Source organism: Macrobrachium rosenbergii, chromosome 16 (genome assembly GCF_040412425.1).
Source record: "Macrobrachium rosenbergii isolate ZJJX-2024 chromosome 16, ASM4041242v1, whole genome shotgun sequence".
NCBI lineage: Eukaryota > Metazoa > Arthropoda > Malacostraca > Decapoda > Palaemonidae > Macrobrachium > Macrobrachium rosenbergii.
This window is the reverse complement of record NC_089756.1, coordinates 20,296,795-20,312,815: the sequence shown is the minus strand read 5'-3', so window position 1 is coordinate 20,312,815 and position 16,021 is coordinate 20,296,795. Positions and strand designations below refer to the sequence as shown.

Genomic DNA, 16,021 nt, shown 5'->3' with positions numbered 1-16,021 from the left:
AAGTTTCCTCTTCCACACCTTGGGAAGGGGGGTCACAAAATGCCGCTAATACTGAAACTGAATGCACCAGTAGCAAAATAAAAGGAATTATCATAAATAGGAAAACCATGATACATGGATCTGAAAATTTCCTTTCCAATCCCAGCCTTGCCTATAACCTAGAAACTGTAGCTTATTCTTCACCCAAAATAGCGTATATAAAACTTTTTTCAGTAAAACTATAGAACAGCTCCGCACGGACTATTACCTTGGAGATTTATTTTTCCCGTACTTTTAGTGTTGCTGATGAAGGAGGTGGTGTTGCTTATTGTTGGTCAACTATTGGTAGATTAACCTCATCTCTATCCAACATAGAGGGACCCTTTGGGAACGCGGGGATTCGGAAGGGGGAAATTGCTGGGAGAAAGACCGGACTGCCATGTTGTTGTTATGGAATGGTTCTGTGCATGCGCAAGTCATTAGGAAGCCGTATGTTCAAGAAGGGATTGGCTAAGGAAACCTATTATAAAAGGAACTATACTACCCTAACCTACCCTAACCTAACCTAACTTAGTAGGATGTTACTTGGGGGACCGCCGGTGAAGGAAACGCCACTTTTTACAAAAAGTTCCTCTGTAACACTACGCATGCGCGATAGCATTCCACAATGGCCAGCATACAAAAATATATCAGCCCTGAGGTTAATTACAGCCGACCGACATAAAATAACCGTAAATTCTTGATAAGCAACCAAAATACTATAGAAAAAGTCAATTTCCAAGGTAGTACCCCCATGCGGCGTTGTACTACAGTTCTATAACTTTTTCTTGGGTAAATAAGTTGTATGTTGTACGAGAATATAAAAGTTTAATTATTCTTCTGGCTATTACAGTAAATTCATTGTACAATCGCCAAGACTAGGAGGGCAAGTCTAGTTAGGTTATAACTTACATACCCTTCTAAAATGCCCAGCGTACTGTAGGATAAAGTTACTTACTTTTCCACACGTCTGTCTAGGATAGCTTATTGGTTTCTTGCATCTCCAACAATCACAAAACTGTTCCAACCGCGTACAAAGAATCCAATATGAGCGAATTACTCAGAAGCTTTCATCAGTCAATCACCACAATCTAGGAGTATCTATGTTTACATCAACAGCCAGTTCTTCAGATATTATGTATCAAGATATCGTAAGCTTGCTTAAAAATTATCGTTTTTTATCAAAATTATCGCACTAAATTATTAGATTCTTACTACCAATGCTGACAATAGTACTTCGGATGAATATGGATTAAAGTAAATTTTGAGTTGATTTTCGTTGGTGAGTACTGATGAAAGAAGGGTTTTTGCATTGCCAGTTTAGACTGTGTTCTTCAGTTACGTTTATCACAATAGAGTAGCCATTTGTTCAGAACTGCTTTTACTGCATGAAATACACTGGAAGAACTCAATTTCAAGCATCCATATAATAATGAATATTAGTTCCACAGTTTACAGATAATAAAAATAATGGGATATTAATGTAATTTTATTAAAAAACAAAACAAAACTCAGCATTCACTAAAGAAAATCAGCTTCCTAGTATAATTTGCATATGTACATATTGAATAACTAATCAACAGGCTGTTTTTCTAGTTATAACACAAAGTAACCAATAATGTGCATCATGGATATGAAAATACATCTTCACCGCTCACCATAAATGCTTACTTTCACTTTGTTTGTTTTATGTACAGCCCTCCACAGGGATAATTCCCTCTCTGACGGGCCCACATATACGTTTTCAAAATAAGGCGCTTCTTATATTTTATAATTGACTTTGTGTTTTCTCGCCAGTATCGCAGCTCCTGCAGAATAGTAGAGTCTTTAGTTCCTTTTAGAATTTGCGTTCTTCTTGTATGCTCTTCACTTCAGGCGGTATTTTGTTGTATAGTCTTGGTGCGCAGTGTACAAATGCTCTCTCGCCTGACTTACAATTTGTTCTAGGTTCAAACTGCCTATATGCTTCACTCGCATGTCTGATTACAATATTCATTTCGGGTCTAAAGAAGCTTAAGCAGTTTCTCAGATATGTTGGTTCATCATATTTTAGTGCTTTAAAGACTAAGTAGCATTTTATATTCTATTCTAGCTTTCACTGGGAGCCAATGTAGTTCAATTAGTGCTGGGGTTATTCTGTCACGGGAACGTAGTCCTTTTATTAACCTGGCGGCCCTATTTTGTACTCCTTGCAATTTTCTTAGTAGGTAGTTAGGTAGACCGTAGTATATAACGTTGCAGTAGTCAAGCCTCGAAAGTATTTGGTTGCAAATTGCTGTTTTCAGAGTATCTTCGTTTAGGTATTTTCTAATAAATGCAATGTTTCTAATATGATATTTACAGGTTTTTGTAATATGCAATATATGGTTCTTCATCGACAATTTATTATCAATAAATACTCAAGTTCCTCACTGCTGCCACAATATTTATTGTTGACGAACCAATAATTATTCTTTTGAAGTGTTCATATTTTCGTAGTGCACTGTCAGCTCCAAATAGCATACACTCAGTTTTGTCTTCATTAAGTTTCAATTTCTTCGCCGACATCCATTTTTTTATATCTTCCATTATTGCATCAGTTTTACTAATGGCGTCTTCTACCGTTTCGGCAGAGAAAATATAGAACTGAGTAGCCTATCATTAGCATACAGTTTATACTTAACCTTGTACTTATTTAGAACTCTAGATAATTCAGTTGTGTAAATGCCAAATAGTATTGGACCCAGAACGCTGCCTTGGGTCACTCCTTTTGTTAGGCCCTTCTTTTCTGATTTCACATTTGATATAACCACTGTAACCTTCCTATTTTCTCAGTAGCTTTTGTACCATCTGTGTGCGTCATATTCGATGCCTACTGCTCTCAGGTCTTCACGCAATAAGTTGTGGTCAACTGTGTCAAATGCTGCACTTAGGTCAAGCATAACCAGGATGCTACATTCTCCAAATGTCAGCACGAGAGTAAGAATTATTTTTCACAAAATTGTGAATGGAGTTTTAATAACTGAAATATATTAAAATTATGTAGCTATTTAAAAACACAGTCACATGACCAACTCTTCTCCAGTATCCTCTGTTACATTTTCATGAACTTAGGAACTGTTTTTCACACGGGCAATCGTGTATTTTGTTGGTTTAAATGAGATACATTATTTTTGCTTTTAAATGCATTCTAAAGCTAATAGCGCACCACTAAGACTGTATTTAGCCTAATTCCGATTTATTTGTTTTATAATCATTTGCTTTGCTAAATACATTTCGTATTCATCACAACCGTGTGGCAGACGTAAGACAGAGAACTACTACTACTACTGCTTCTTCTTGAATAATTTCCTGGGGATACAATTAGTGGAAGTTCAACGGCAGCAATTTGAGGATTTCCAGCTTTTGTTGTTGAGAAGACTACTACTACTACTACTACAGCTTCTTCTTGAATAATTTCCTGGGGACACAATTAGTAGAAGTTCAACGGCAGTTACAGGACAGCAATTTGAGGATTTCCAGCTTTTGTTGTTGAGAAGTAGAGTCCAGCCCGCCTATCCTTTATTGATAACGTGTTGCTCTCGCTTTGAAATTAAGATATATAAATGGAAAAGTCTGGTAACAATGCAAATAGCTATATTTTAGATCTAAGGTGTTTACCACGCCTTGAAGCAAGTATCGCACAAAAGCATATGACATCTAAGGGGGGTATGTGTGTAAGAGCCCCGACGCTGACTCTTCCAAACACGTGTGTTCGTCGATCGTCATCATCGGAGTCGACAGGACAAAAGAGGAGCGTCTTGTTTTCTTTCTCTACAGGAACGCGATTTCAACCATACAATATTTCCGTCTGTTTCTCCCTAAGCATTGTTGTCTTAATGTATGTACAATCACCACTACTTGCATTGCCATGCAAGCATTCTAATCATGTACTCATAATGTTCCAACGAATCTTCTGTATCAAACTGTGTGTATGTTTCTGTTTGTGAAGACGCCAAAGGTCTCCATTTCACATTTATTATGCTATTGCATTGTATCCATTAATCTGTCTTGAATCTCATGCCATTGGCCATATGTAGAATTTCCTGGCCTTTCCACTGATGTATGTTTCATCACCGTATGTTAATCATGTCTCTTGATATCGCCATCTGTTTGTCTGCCGACAAACACAGATGTCTGAACCTTTTATCTCTGTTTTACCTGTCCGTGTGTAGACGCTACATTACCGCTCGCACGCGTCAATGCCATCTTCGAAGATTCTGTACATTTATCTCAGTAAGGATACTAAGGAACAACCAATAAACCAGTTAACACCCAGCCAGTATGTCGCTCATACCCCAGTCCTTACATGTGCATCAAACCAGACCTTATTTTACCGTACATATATAATAATTATTGTACGCATGGCAACCCTGTCATCAGCTGATAGGCTGCTGCAAACTACCAGTCGAAATATTATTATTTAGAACCTTGTTTACTACATGACGTCATACAAAGAAGAGTAGGAATCGGAACTCTGCGCAACTCGTTCCATCTTGGCCCATACTATAGACTGATCACTGAACTACGGAACTGAAGGATAGTGCAAAAGAGGCTTGGGGACTTCACAAGCAGCTGATGCTATTCACCTTTAAAAACATATTTGTAAATAATGTTGCATGAATTTGCCATACCAGGTTTCTAGAACCACGTTGACGTCCTTTCCAGATGTAACCCGACACATGTATCCTCTGAAATAGAGCGGTCAAATAATAACAGCCCTTTGAGGAAGGATGGCAGATTGCAGTTCAGGCGGCTAATGGAAATAAATGAATTAAATTTGAAAGATGACAATTCAATAAAATAACATTTATATTGAAAAATAGTGAAGCTTCATAAAATATGTAGGTTGTAAAACACTGAGGTTATGTAAAAAAACGTTAAGTATTTTAATACCAAAATTATTCAGCATAACAACGTCCATGAAAAATACACTAGTTCCACTTAGTTTCAAATGACCTTTCTGTTCATCGAGCTACCTAGCCTGCATCATTGCCTTTAAGTTCACACCGTTGCATTATTAACAAGAAAAGCTCATACAATAAATCTCCAAAACAGCATAACACCAATACGAAAACTATAACGCTCAAATGGTCTATGGGTATTACACAAATATCCTTAAATACCAATGGAGGATGAATCGACGTCGGATGACAAAATACGGTCGCCACGGCTTCACCCAGAGTACGTAAAGAGGAAAAGAATCTGTTTACAGAGACCAACAAAGTCAAATAAATCAAAATCACTATAAACATCTCTTAACATCAAAAACGATTAACCCACCGGGGGAAATCAATACCATCCGTATGGGCTAGACATGACAATTCGAGACAATCCAACACTACAGCAGCCTAGCACTCGCCACATCGTACAAAGAACGGTAACGAACTAACATTACAATGCGTAATGCATGAAAAACGTTTTAGGTAACTTATGCATACAGAGATACTTAGTTTTTAGGTCACGTCAGCCCTAATTAAAACCTTAACCAATGGGTAATAATGTCCTCACCTTTGAGCGATGCTTGATTGGCTGAAGTGAAGATTTCCGATAGACTAATCACTCCGTGCACGATGTGGACTTGAAGAGCCAATGGTTGGGGGAGGGGGCGGGAAGAGCATGATCTAAGAACTTTCTTAGGCCATGGGGGAGAGTGAGGGAACCAGTATTCAGTGAAAGGCCATTTCACAAATCCATACACAACCCTTCAATGCTTTCACTAAGCACTCTTTATTGCAGCCAGGCCCCACTAAGGCAGGTCGGCCAAACAAGGGATTAATGGTGAAACACCCGGGTTGACTGCGTAAAGTGAGCCATGGTTCATGGGTCGTAAACCTACTGCAGTCTGGACCTTGTAAACAAACAGTTCCTTACTTCCACGTGTGTGCGTGTGAGCGCTGAAATTCAAAATAATTTGTTACAGAACTTTTTATAACCTTGCCGAATTATTGTGCAGCGTATGGTCGTTCGTACACCAAGTTAAGTTAATTTAGATTTCCAAGGAGGCAACTGCACCGAGCTAATTGGCTGACTGAAAGTCGTCGTGCAGATTCAGTCAATCTTGAAAATGCAGCGATATGTTCATGCTTATTTCCAACCCTAGGATCATATGGATGATATGAAGTCACGGTGTAGAAAATGGGTTGTACAAGTAAACTATTCAGATCAAGACGATCTTAAGCGACCGTTCACGTCGAAGTAGCTGAATTCACTGACGACCATCTCTCCACCGTCTGACACGTTAGCTCGGAAACAAAACAAGCATTAGTTCCTGAGAGCCATTGATTGTTTTATTCCTTAGGCATTATGCAAATTCATTTAAAATGACGGAACAAAAAACCTGTAAAGACATTTTATCCAAAAGCAGTCATGCATAAATAGAACGCACCGCAGTGAAAATTACCCCATTCGGTACCAGCACAGTACTGTGCGAGAAACTACATTACAGAAAATAAATTATATTTATTTTCGTACATTATTCAACGTGATATCTAGTAGCTTTATGAGTAAGTTTTCAATCTATAAGTAACAGGAGAGACTAAAAAAAGATTAGTAGGGGCAATTATTAATCGTATACATACATACATACATATATATATATATATATATATATATATATATATATATATATATATATATATATATATATATATATATATATAGTGCCGTAGGCTACCCTACAAGCGCTGTCAGTGCACATCCAGCGTTGCACTGTAGGCATTACTTACGGTTCTTTGTAGCGTCCCCTCGGCCACTAGCTGCAACCCCTTTCATTCCTTTTACTCTACCTCCATTCACGTCTCTTCGGCCACTGCAGCTAGGGGACGCTGCAAAGAACCTTAAGCAGTACCTACAGTGCAACGCTGGATGTGCACTGACAGCGTTACCTCCGGTACTCTAAACTGTCCTATATACATGTGGATAAAATCATACCGTCAAAGGAAATGTACATGAGATGCCTTGTATATTATGATTTCTTAACTTCACACTGGCCTTATGCCGGTACTGGCCTAACCTAGCATACAGGCGATCCACATAAGATAATAAGAGACTTAGTGCATGGATTATGTAACATTAAGTTAAGCCACACGCGCAGTAAGTTTAAAACTTGCGAACATAAAACATAAGAAATATAACTAACGCATCACAGTCTACAGTGCAGCAGTGAACGGTTTGTCATTCAAAGACATGGATAAAATATTAGCAATGCTTTATGAAAATAAATAGCAAAGCCTGTGTGAAGAAAATTTCCTACACCCCAATCCCCTTTTCCGGTAGACGTCCCGGCTACACCCACTGCTGTGTACGTGAATCTGTTGTATGGTCGCATGTGCAAGTTCGCCTCCTTGCCTACACAGCACGTTTATGTGCGCGCTTTGGTACAGATGGATACATAACACGCGTGCGTACAGTAAGGAAGCTAGAGGCAGATAAATGTCGCGAACTTCATGATAACGTGACCTTGCTTTGAAAATTAAGCCCTTAAAAAACGAGTATGGCATCAGTATTTACTTGGTAACTGGTTAAGGCTGTTGCGATGGTGTGAGAGCTTCAGACATTGCCACTGTGAGTAGCTCTTGCTTCTTCTTGCTTGTTTTTTTGTTTTGTTTTGTTTTTTTTTTTACTTTTAATCGTTTGTTTCAAGGAATTCCTTGCTTATCAGACTAAGTGGAATTACTAGAACCACTTGAACCGAATGATTATTTAAAGTAAAATGCAGCACTTTGGCTAATTTAGCTGATCAGTTCCCGAGCCTTTTCTTTCAGTGTTAGTGTTATATTAGACCTCTATGCACAGGGGAAGTCGATTATACCAACATAGTCATCTTCAAAAAACAATTTTGATTGCGTTCGAGCTTTAGTTTTTGCTGCCAGCAATGGTTATTATGTTCAGTTTGTTGCATTTTCACCTACTGTGCTTCTAGCATAGAAATAAATATAAAGAAATAATAGTTTGTTTGTAGGAGGAAGAGTGTTTTACGAGTCGGCCAAATTTTATGGACAGTGTAAAACGAGAATGCAGCGATTCTGCTCATGAAGATGAAAACCTATTATTAGTCTTGGTCCTCGGCATCACAAAGATAAATTGGGTTTATTGTTGTTGGTATTGTTGCATAATTTCTACCCCCGGTGCCAGTCATTACGTAAATCTGATATTTTTATCTGAATACGGCGAAAGAGCAGTTAAGGAGAAACGATAAGTTGACTGATAGATTTACGTAAACTGGCGTTACAGCATCTAGGAAGGTAAGTGAACAAATGTTGAATTCATATTTAGCCCCAACAATGATGTGATCATGGGATGAAAAAAAGTAATCTTTGATGTCAATATCGACTTATACGGGAAAGTCACCTGCGGTAAAAAAAAAATTCTTGTCTGTTCCCCATTAAGTTCTACGCACTAATTTACTTCGAGATACGGTGAACTGTTTATGCTGATTCTATACAAATTTTGTAAAAGTTATAGCCATATAGCTACTGGAGCAGACGACCAATTGGACATATCTGGCACAGGCTGCATGAAAAACAGTCAAGGAAAACGTCAACGGAAAGATGAAACTCTTGAATCATGCCATATGAAAGTTAAGAATTTCCACTGAGCAGTCATGTAGAGAGGTTGCTTGACTGGTGTTGGGAACTTGGGGTCTGTCCTAGCTTTAGTAAAACGTGTCCTGAAGTGAAGTCGCCACCTTATCGTGCACACATCACAAACAGGTTGAATACAAGTTAACGGCTTGTTGGTAGTTCTAACCAATGCATCGTACGATTATCCAGCATTAACCAAAGATTCGCTCTCCTCTAACGGTCGTTAACTTGTCTTCTTCAACCTGTTTGTGATACATAAGCGATAATTTGCCGTAATTTACCCTATTGTACAGCTCTTTTCTTTGGTAGACTGATATCGCCAAGAATTTCCGTTGCCAACTTTCACCTTCCGTGGACCAGAGATGGTCAGAAAATATTCAGTTGGAGGAGATGACGTCAGTCAAGTCTCAGGCAGCATCAACAGTCTGTTGGATCTTGGCAACACTGCTGCTCCACGCGGAGTCCCGGATGAAGAAGGCGAGCGGAGTAAGCATAATTTGTTTTTCTACCAAGATGTTCAGGAAATAGAACCAGACGAAACGAAAATTTTAGTTTTACAAGTTTCAGTGATGCCACTTAAAGTTTTTCTGTTAATTATATAATTTATCTTCTCTTTGATGTAGGTAGGCTTCAAAGCTACTTAGATCGTTTTGTAGACTTTCAAATGATCACCCTAATACTTAAAGAGACTTCTTTGTAAGAATGATACTTTTTGAAGACTGTATTTTTATATTTCCTGAAAACATTCGTAGGATTCTCGTACCACAGCAGTTTTGGTATACACGGGTAACGTCATCCTATTAAACAGTACTTTTTTTTCAACAGTGATTATGATTACCTTGTTAACTTGCTCTCTCTCTCTCTCTCTCTCTCTCTCTCTCTCTCTCTCTCTCTCTCTCTCTCTCTCTCTATTTTGGAATATGAAGATAATTATTAGGTGATTAGGACATTTCTAGTCTTTTAAAGTACGGTGAAATAACGGCAGTCACTGATGTAAATCATCAGATTAAGATATGGTGACAACAAAAAAAACCACTATGCCACTTTTCTTACTAATACTACAAGTAGGAGTCATACGCCCATTACTACTGCCATCAGAAATACCATTCTGCTTTTGAACAATTACTTTATCATGTGCCCTTTTGCTTCTCGACGAATCCTTAGTCATTCTTGTGATTATTGATAATCTTGGGGAATCTTATCTCTGAACATTAGAGATTATTGATTACATGCGTCTTACAGTATTTGATTATGAAATGTAAGAATGCCCACTGATAGTGAAGTGACACAACAAGTTTATTTAGTCTAGGTTGCCTGACTAGCTCTAGTTTAACTGTTGAGTAAACGTCACCCTTTCCTTGTTGTCATAGAGGAGTTCTCACATGATTCTTCTTGCTGTTTTAACAAGTACTCGGGAAATTAATCAGACTAAGACTAATGAATCTTAGAAGCGACTTATCCAGACTGACTGAACACTTAAAAATGACTAATCTGCGATGTAAGGTTCCCTGAATGAAAGACTGGCTGTAAACAATTCGAAATTTATCTGTTTATGTAGGGAAAGGAAATGTCTATTTTTATACTATGGAAGTCAGCATGGGTAATGCAGGTCGAGCCTTGAAATGGGCTGCGTTGGAGTAAGGCGTTTGTGCAATTTGAATTCTTGACGATTTTCTTATTTCCTTTTAAAAGAAAGGTACCCAGTAGGTATGAAAAAATGCAGATAGCTAATTTGACACTGAGCATGAACGTATATACCCAGGACTGCCATATCAATGGAAATACCCATCCCCGGACGCACTAGAGGTAACATTTTCTTTTTTATAACAGAGGAAGGCAATAAGATCAAGGGATGGAAATGTCAGTCCACGGTGGCACTTCTTGGATTCTTCGGTATAACTGTAGGATACTTGGTAAGAGTTGGTCTATCAATAGCTATTGTTGCGATGGTTGGGAGAAACACCACCAACTTTCACTCTTCAGCTAATCAGACGAATGATGTGTGTCCTGTACCATCTGACAAGGGAGACGTCCCAGAAAGCGAGGTAAGTTAACTTGTAATGTTCACTTTGCTTTTTAAAGTTTTAGCATCAATTTTTCTCCATTTATGTCCTTAATAGTTTATTTATTAAGTGTTTCTCCACATTTGAACTTAAGATACTATAGTAACGGGTCATTCTCCAACCCTCACAGGTGGGAGACTTCAACTGGGACAAGAACACCCAGGGGATGATACTGGCTTCATTTTTCTATGGGTACCTCTCGACGAGTCTCTTGGGCGGACGAGCAGCCGAGCTGTATGGGGGACGAATTATCTTCGGCCTCGGAATTGTTTTGACATCGGTCCTTGCAATTGCATCTCCTCTGTGCGCATACATTTCAAAGGAGGCTCTAATAGTAAACCGGATCTTGCAAGGAATGGCTCAGGTACAGAGTTGAAGAGAAATATGACTAGATAGTGCATTGCACCATTACCTCACTCATTTTTTACGAGTGCATGGATTCATTTCCTGAGACAGAAGGTGAGGATGTGAGTTTTACTTATCAGGGTGCAACTGACAATGGGTGTTTATGGGAAACAGGATCTCTGGGGCTCTACTGACAATGGGTGCTTATAGGAGACAAATTCTTTGGGGGTTCAAATGACAATGGGTGTTTTATGGGAGCCAAGTTTTTTGTGGTTCAACTGAGTGGCGGGCATGAGAGACACGTACATTGGGGTTCAACTGACAATGGGTGTTTTATAGGAGACAAGTTCCTTGGGGTTCAGCTGACAAGGTGTATTTTGTGGGAGATAAGGCCTTTGGGGTTCAACTGACAAGGGGTGTTTTATGGGAGAGAAGGGCTTTAGGGTTCGACTGACAAGGGGTGTGTTATGGGAGACTAGGTCTATGGGGTTTAACTGACAAGGGATTTTTATAGGATGCAAGTTGTTTGGGGTTCAACTGAGTGGTGGGCGTGAGAGACCAGTTCTTCAGGCCTCAGGTAACTGTCGGAGGGATTATTCCGTGGTTTACTTGCCAGTTTTTCAAAGTTTAGCAGACAGGGGGTGGAATTTCAGAACCATCACTTCAAAGTTTCACACAGACTCGTTGTCGGGGATGAAATTTCCCAATCTTTCAATACCTGTCTAATGAGAGGTGGAATTAAAGGACCGCATCTTCAAGCAGTAACCGATTGCTTAGCAGGCTTTACTTATAAATCTTAACCTGTTTTCCCCAGCGTACATTCCTCTGTGATTTTCGCTTAATTCACTCAGCAAGTATTCTAAATTAATTCATTTGTTAGCCTACAAGTACACTCTCTGTTGATTACAGGGCGTCATTTTTCCTGCCATCAATACGCTTATGGCAACTTGGACTACACCAAAGGAAAGAAGCAAAACAGTTACACACATATATATTGGTAAGAATCCCAAGGCAAAATTTTACATTCTTGAATGTGTACTCCGTTTCCTAACTTTCACATGCAATAATCATCAGGAAAACAAAGTTCTAGAGTCAGACGACTTAGCTTTGATGTTTCAAACCCAGTACCATTAAAGGATTATCTTTATTTTGACTAGCCTGCCCTTTTCTCATGATATATGAAGTTAGCAGAAGTTCTTACTCTACGAATGTTACATTTTTTGTATTTGAGCTTAATGGCAAGAAAGCTATTCATTTCTTTTTTACAGGTATCCAGGCAGGTACTATAACTGGTATGTCTCTTGGCGGCTGGCTGTGCAACTTGAAATCCTTCGGCGGCTGGTCTTTGGTTTTTTACGTTTTTGGAGGAACCGGTATATTGTGGGGCATTGCGTGGTTCCTCCTGATTCATGACAGGCCTGAAACTCATCCAAGAATCTCTCCAGAAGAACTTCGGCACCTGCAGCAGTGCAAGTCATCTGTTAAGAGCGCAGAGGTATGGAGTAGAGGCAATGAACATGCCATAATGGGAGTGAAACCTTTCATTCTACAAGGTCTTTTGCTTTCTTCAGGGTTACTTGAGCTCCATCCAGTTTTATCTCCCTTTTTTTTATTGGCTCCTTCGGTTCTTGCATAGATTGGGTTGGTCTCCTTCATTCAGAAAACAAAAATCGGTCCTCCATCTTTCAGAATACTCCCTTTCAGCTTGTCCGCAGTATCGTCGGACACTGAAACAACCCTTCTCCCACACTATCTAGCGCCATATTACACTCTCTTCTGTTGCAACTACTTACATGACACCTTAAAACCTTAGAATTTCAGCCTGTTTTTCTTTCTCCAAAGTTTCTGGCATGACTCAAGAGGCATCCCTATGGACCAAATTTCTCTTTTGCATAGTCATCTCTCTCTCTCTCTCTCTCTCTCTCTCTCTCTCTCTCTCTCTCTCTCTCTCTTTCTTGCTCTTATTATGAAAATAAAAATATAATGAAATGTGAACATTATTTGCATATATTTTTCATAGCACAAAAGCATGAAATATGAAACTAATATAAAATATAAAATGCAAATATTTTTTTTTTAAATACAGAGATATTACTTGGAAATTTGAAATTTATAAACATTCTTTTTAACTAAAACTTCCTTTTCAAAACAAAGGTGTATCCAGGCATCTTTTTGTGGGTTTGCAACATCCATGGGCAATATATATAACTTGCAATTAATGCAGATTGATTTCAAGTTATTGGTTCTCTTATATCTCAGCTTCATACTTCGTCCTGTTTCCTTATCTGAATTGTTATGTATTGCTCTGTTATTTCATTGATAGGTTGTCGCCATACCATGGAAAGCTTTAATGAAATCAAAAGCATTTTTGGCCATTGTACTGATGTACTTCAGCAATGGTTATGGATTCTATACACTCCTGACAGGACTCCCTACGTATTTCAGCGATGTCCAGCACTTCGATTTGAATCAAGTAAGTTAACAGAAGAAAAAGAAGTAGTAGTAGTTATATACAAACCAAGTTTAAAGATTCGAAGTACTATTTTTTGCACAATAGGAAAACCTTGACTTTACTTTGTCCATTTAACAGTCATTACTTAGCTGTTAACTGATGACACAGTCAGTCTTAATGATGTGTGTTCAGTGCTATTTTTTGCACAATAGGAAAACCTTGACTTTACTTCGTCCATTTAACAGTCATTACTTAACTGTTAACTGATGACACAGTCAGTCTTAATGATGTGTGTTCAGTGCTATTTTTTGCACTATAGGAAAACCTTGACTTTACTTTGTCCCTCCAACAGTCATTACTTAACTGTTAACTGATGACACAGTCAATCCTAATGATGTGTGTTCAGTGCTGATTGCTTTTCCTTTATAGTAAACGACTGCCTAGTTCATAAGGCGTGTGTACTTTGTTGTATATGATAGATACGTTTAGTAAATAAGTGAAGGGAATCTTCCATTTGATTTTTGTCATATGTTACCGCGTAATGTGCCAAGGGACATTACACTAGATTGTATCACTGATCTATTTCTAGATAAGTACACTAATTAACAGAGGAACATTCCCCATAGGGGGATAGTGCCGTCAGTGTACCTCACGTGGTGCACTGTAGGCATTACTGTGATACCTTCCATTAAAATAATTTTGATAACATCTGCCCACTTCTGATTTGCTTTATTCTCCTTTACTCTCCCAGAGCGGTTGGACATCAGCCATCCCCTACCTTGCCATGTGGGCTGTCAGTGAGTTTTGGGCCCAAGTGATGAACTGGCTGACGGTGAATGACAAAATTTCCATCACGCAAGTGAGAGTTCTCTCAAACACCGTGGGTAGGTTTGGTGCCTAATCTGGCTTGCATTCTATTCTATAAGAGCATTTTACCAGCAAGTAGTCAAGTTTTGGTTTCGCCAGTTAGATTACTCGAAGGAATCACAAGTTTACTGTTAATGTGAGTACGTGTACACCAATCTTTCATTCTTTTAAAAAATCCGAACAGGAGGATGCCAATTTCAGTCGTGTGGCCAGCAAGTATTTAACTTCTGTTTCGCCGGTTAGATCATTTGAAGTAATCGTAAGTCGACTGTTAGTGTCAGTACGTATACACCAGTGTTTCGTAATATTCTTTAAAGAAATTCAAGCGGGAGGTTACCAGTTTCAACTAATCTTCACTCACTGAACAGGTTCTTATGGTCCCGCCCTGTGCTTGGTGGCTATGTGCTTCGTCGGGTGCAATTCCACCGTAGCCATGGTGATCATTTGCTTGGCAGTCGGTCTGAACGGTACTTGTTACGCCGGCTACTGTTCGTCGACCCAGGACATCGCGCCTAATTTGGCCGGGACTCTTTTAGGTCTAGGCAACACCCTTGGCGGTCTGTCGGGTTCAGTCGCCCCCATGATAATGGGAGCGATCACGAACAGTAACGTAAGTATCTGGCAATATCGTTATTTTTTTTTCTTTAAGCAAAGTGTGTCTACGTTCAGAATTTTTATACGCTTTATGAACACTTCGGGTTTAATTACGTTTATAATCAGAAGGTTAGGTATGAATGTGGTAGAGATTATTGTCTTTTTATTTCGAGGCCACCCCTCTAAAGAAATATAGCTTAACGCTGAATATCCAAATGTATTTTACCCACCATACCCCATCCCATCTCTCTCTCTCTCTCTCTCTCTCTCTCTCTCTCTCTCTCTCTCTCTCTCTCTCTCTCTCTCTCTCTATATATATATATATATATATATATATATATATAGGTAAATATACATATTAGTCTAGGCATGATCCCATATCACTTTACAGCAAACGGTTGGGGCGTGGCGAATAGTCTTCATAATTCCGATCTGCCTCTGGGTAGCGGCCAGCACCTTCTATTTCATCTTCATCACTGCCGAAGTCCAGTCTTGGAATGAACCAACGAAGAAAAAGGTTTGTAATATACCTTCAATACTGTACAATATTCTTAGCCTGTCCGCTTTCAGGATTCTGTAGATTACATTGCCATTTGAGCCAAAACGCCGTGGCTTGTTTCAAGTTGCAGTATTAATTAGCCAAACTATTTTTAAAATAGCAAAAAACTGAACAAATTTGGACATCCTCCCCTTAGAATTTGGTAAACTGCTTACGAAAGAGAGGAAAAACCATCCCTATCATGTTTTCACGCTCTTTATAATAAACTTTATAGGTATATATTATTTTCACGTCAGTTATATCTTTCATTTTTTCTTTCACCAGAAAGTAAAGGAGGAAAATGGCCCAGACCAAGAATACGACGGAGCACAAGAAAATGCAACAGACGAACTAATGAACGAAATAAAGAACTGCTCGAACAATGTTTAGCCTAAGGAGAACTAGGAATCTCGACGTTATCATTGTTATTAGACCGGATTTGACCTTCAGTTTGAGACGTAGTGCAGCTCAGAAATAACAAAAACGAAATGTACAATAATTTTGAAAGATTTATATATGTATATAGTCTATATACAGTATA

General features: G+C 38.8%; 2 protein-coding genes across 9 annotated transcripts in view; one reads left to right on the top strand and one right to left on the bottom strand.

Annotated features, from left to right (window-relative positions):
* Positions 1 to 6,249, bottom strand: part of Taf7 (TATA-box binding protein associated factor 7) — a 54,927-nt gene extending 48,678 nt beyond the window's left edge. For 2 of the 5 annotated variants that reach the window (XM_067118585.1, XM_067118589.1), the window contains exon 1: positions 5,548 to 6,249. The gene's annotated coding sequence lies outside the window, so the exon portion shown is untranslated. Of the gene's footprint in view, positions 1 to 976; positions 1,372 to 4,625; positions 4,728 to 5,547 lie in introns of those variants that run through there. The other 3 variants (XM_067118586.1, XM_067118584.1, XM_067118588.1) reach the window with 3 other exon arrangements.
* Positions 6,250 to 7,419: 1,170 nt separating this feature from the next.
* Positions 7,420 to 16,021, top strand: LOC136847168 (putative inorganic phosphate cotransporter). 4 transcript variants are annotated; one of them, XM_067118580.1, is made up of 11 exons: positions 7,420 to 7,602; positions 8,931 to 9,107; positions 10,452 to 10,666; positions 10,815 to 11,048; positions 11,939 to 12,026; positions 12,298 to 12,524; positions 13,353 to 13,502; positions 14,233 to 14,365; positions 14,717 to 14,958; positions 15,334 to 15,459; positions 15,766 to 16,021. In XM_067118580.1, the coding sequence occupies exons 2-11, from the start codon at positions 8,984 to 8,986 to the stop codon at positions 15,868 to 15,870; spliced, it is 1,644 nt and encodes a 547-aa protein (XP_066974681.1). In that variant the 5' UTR covers positions 7,420 to 7,602; positions 8,931 to 8,983; the 3' UTR covers positions 15,871 to 16,021. The 4 variants fall into 4 exon arrangements, with proteins under 4 accessions (XP_066974681.1, XP_066974680.1, XP_066974679.1 ...); XM_067118579.1 differs by lacking the exon at positions 7,420 to 7,602 and adding an exon at positions 7,778 to 7,803; XM_067118578.1 differs by lacking the exon at positions 7,420 to 7,602 and adding an exon at positions 7,789 to 7,915.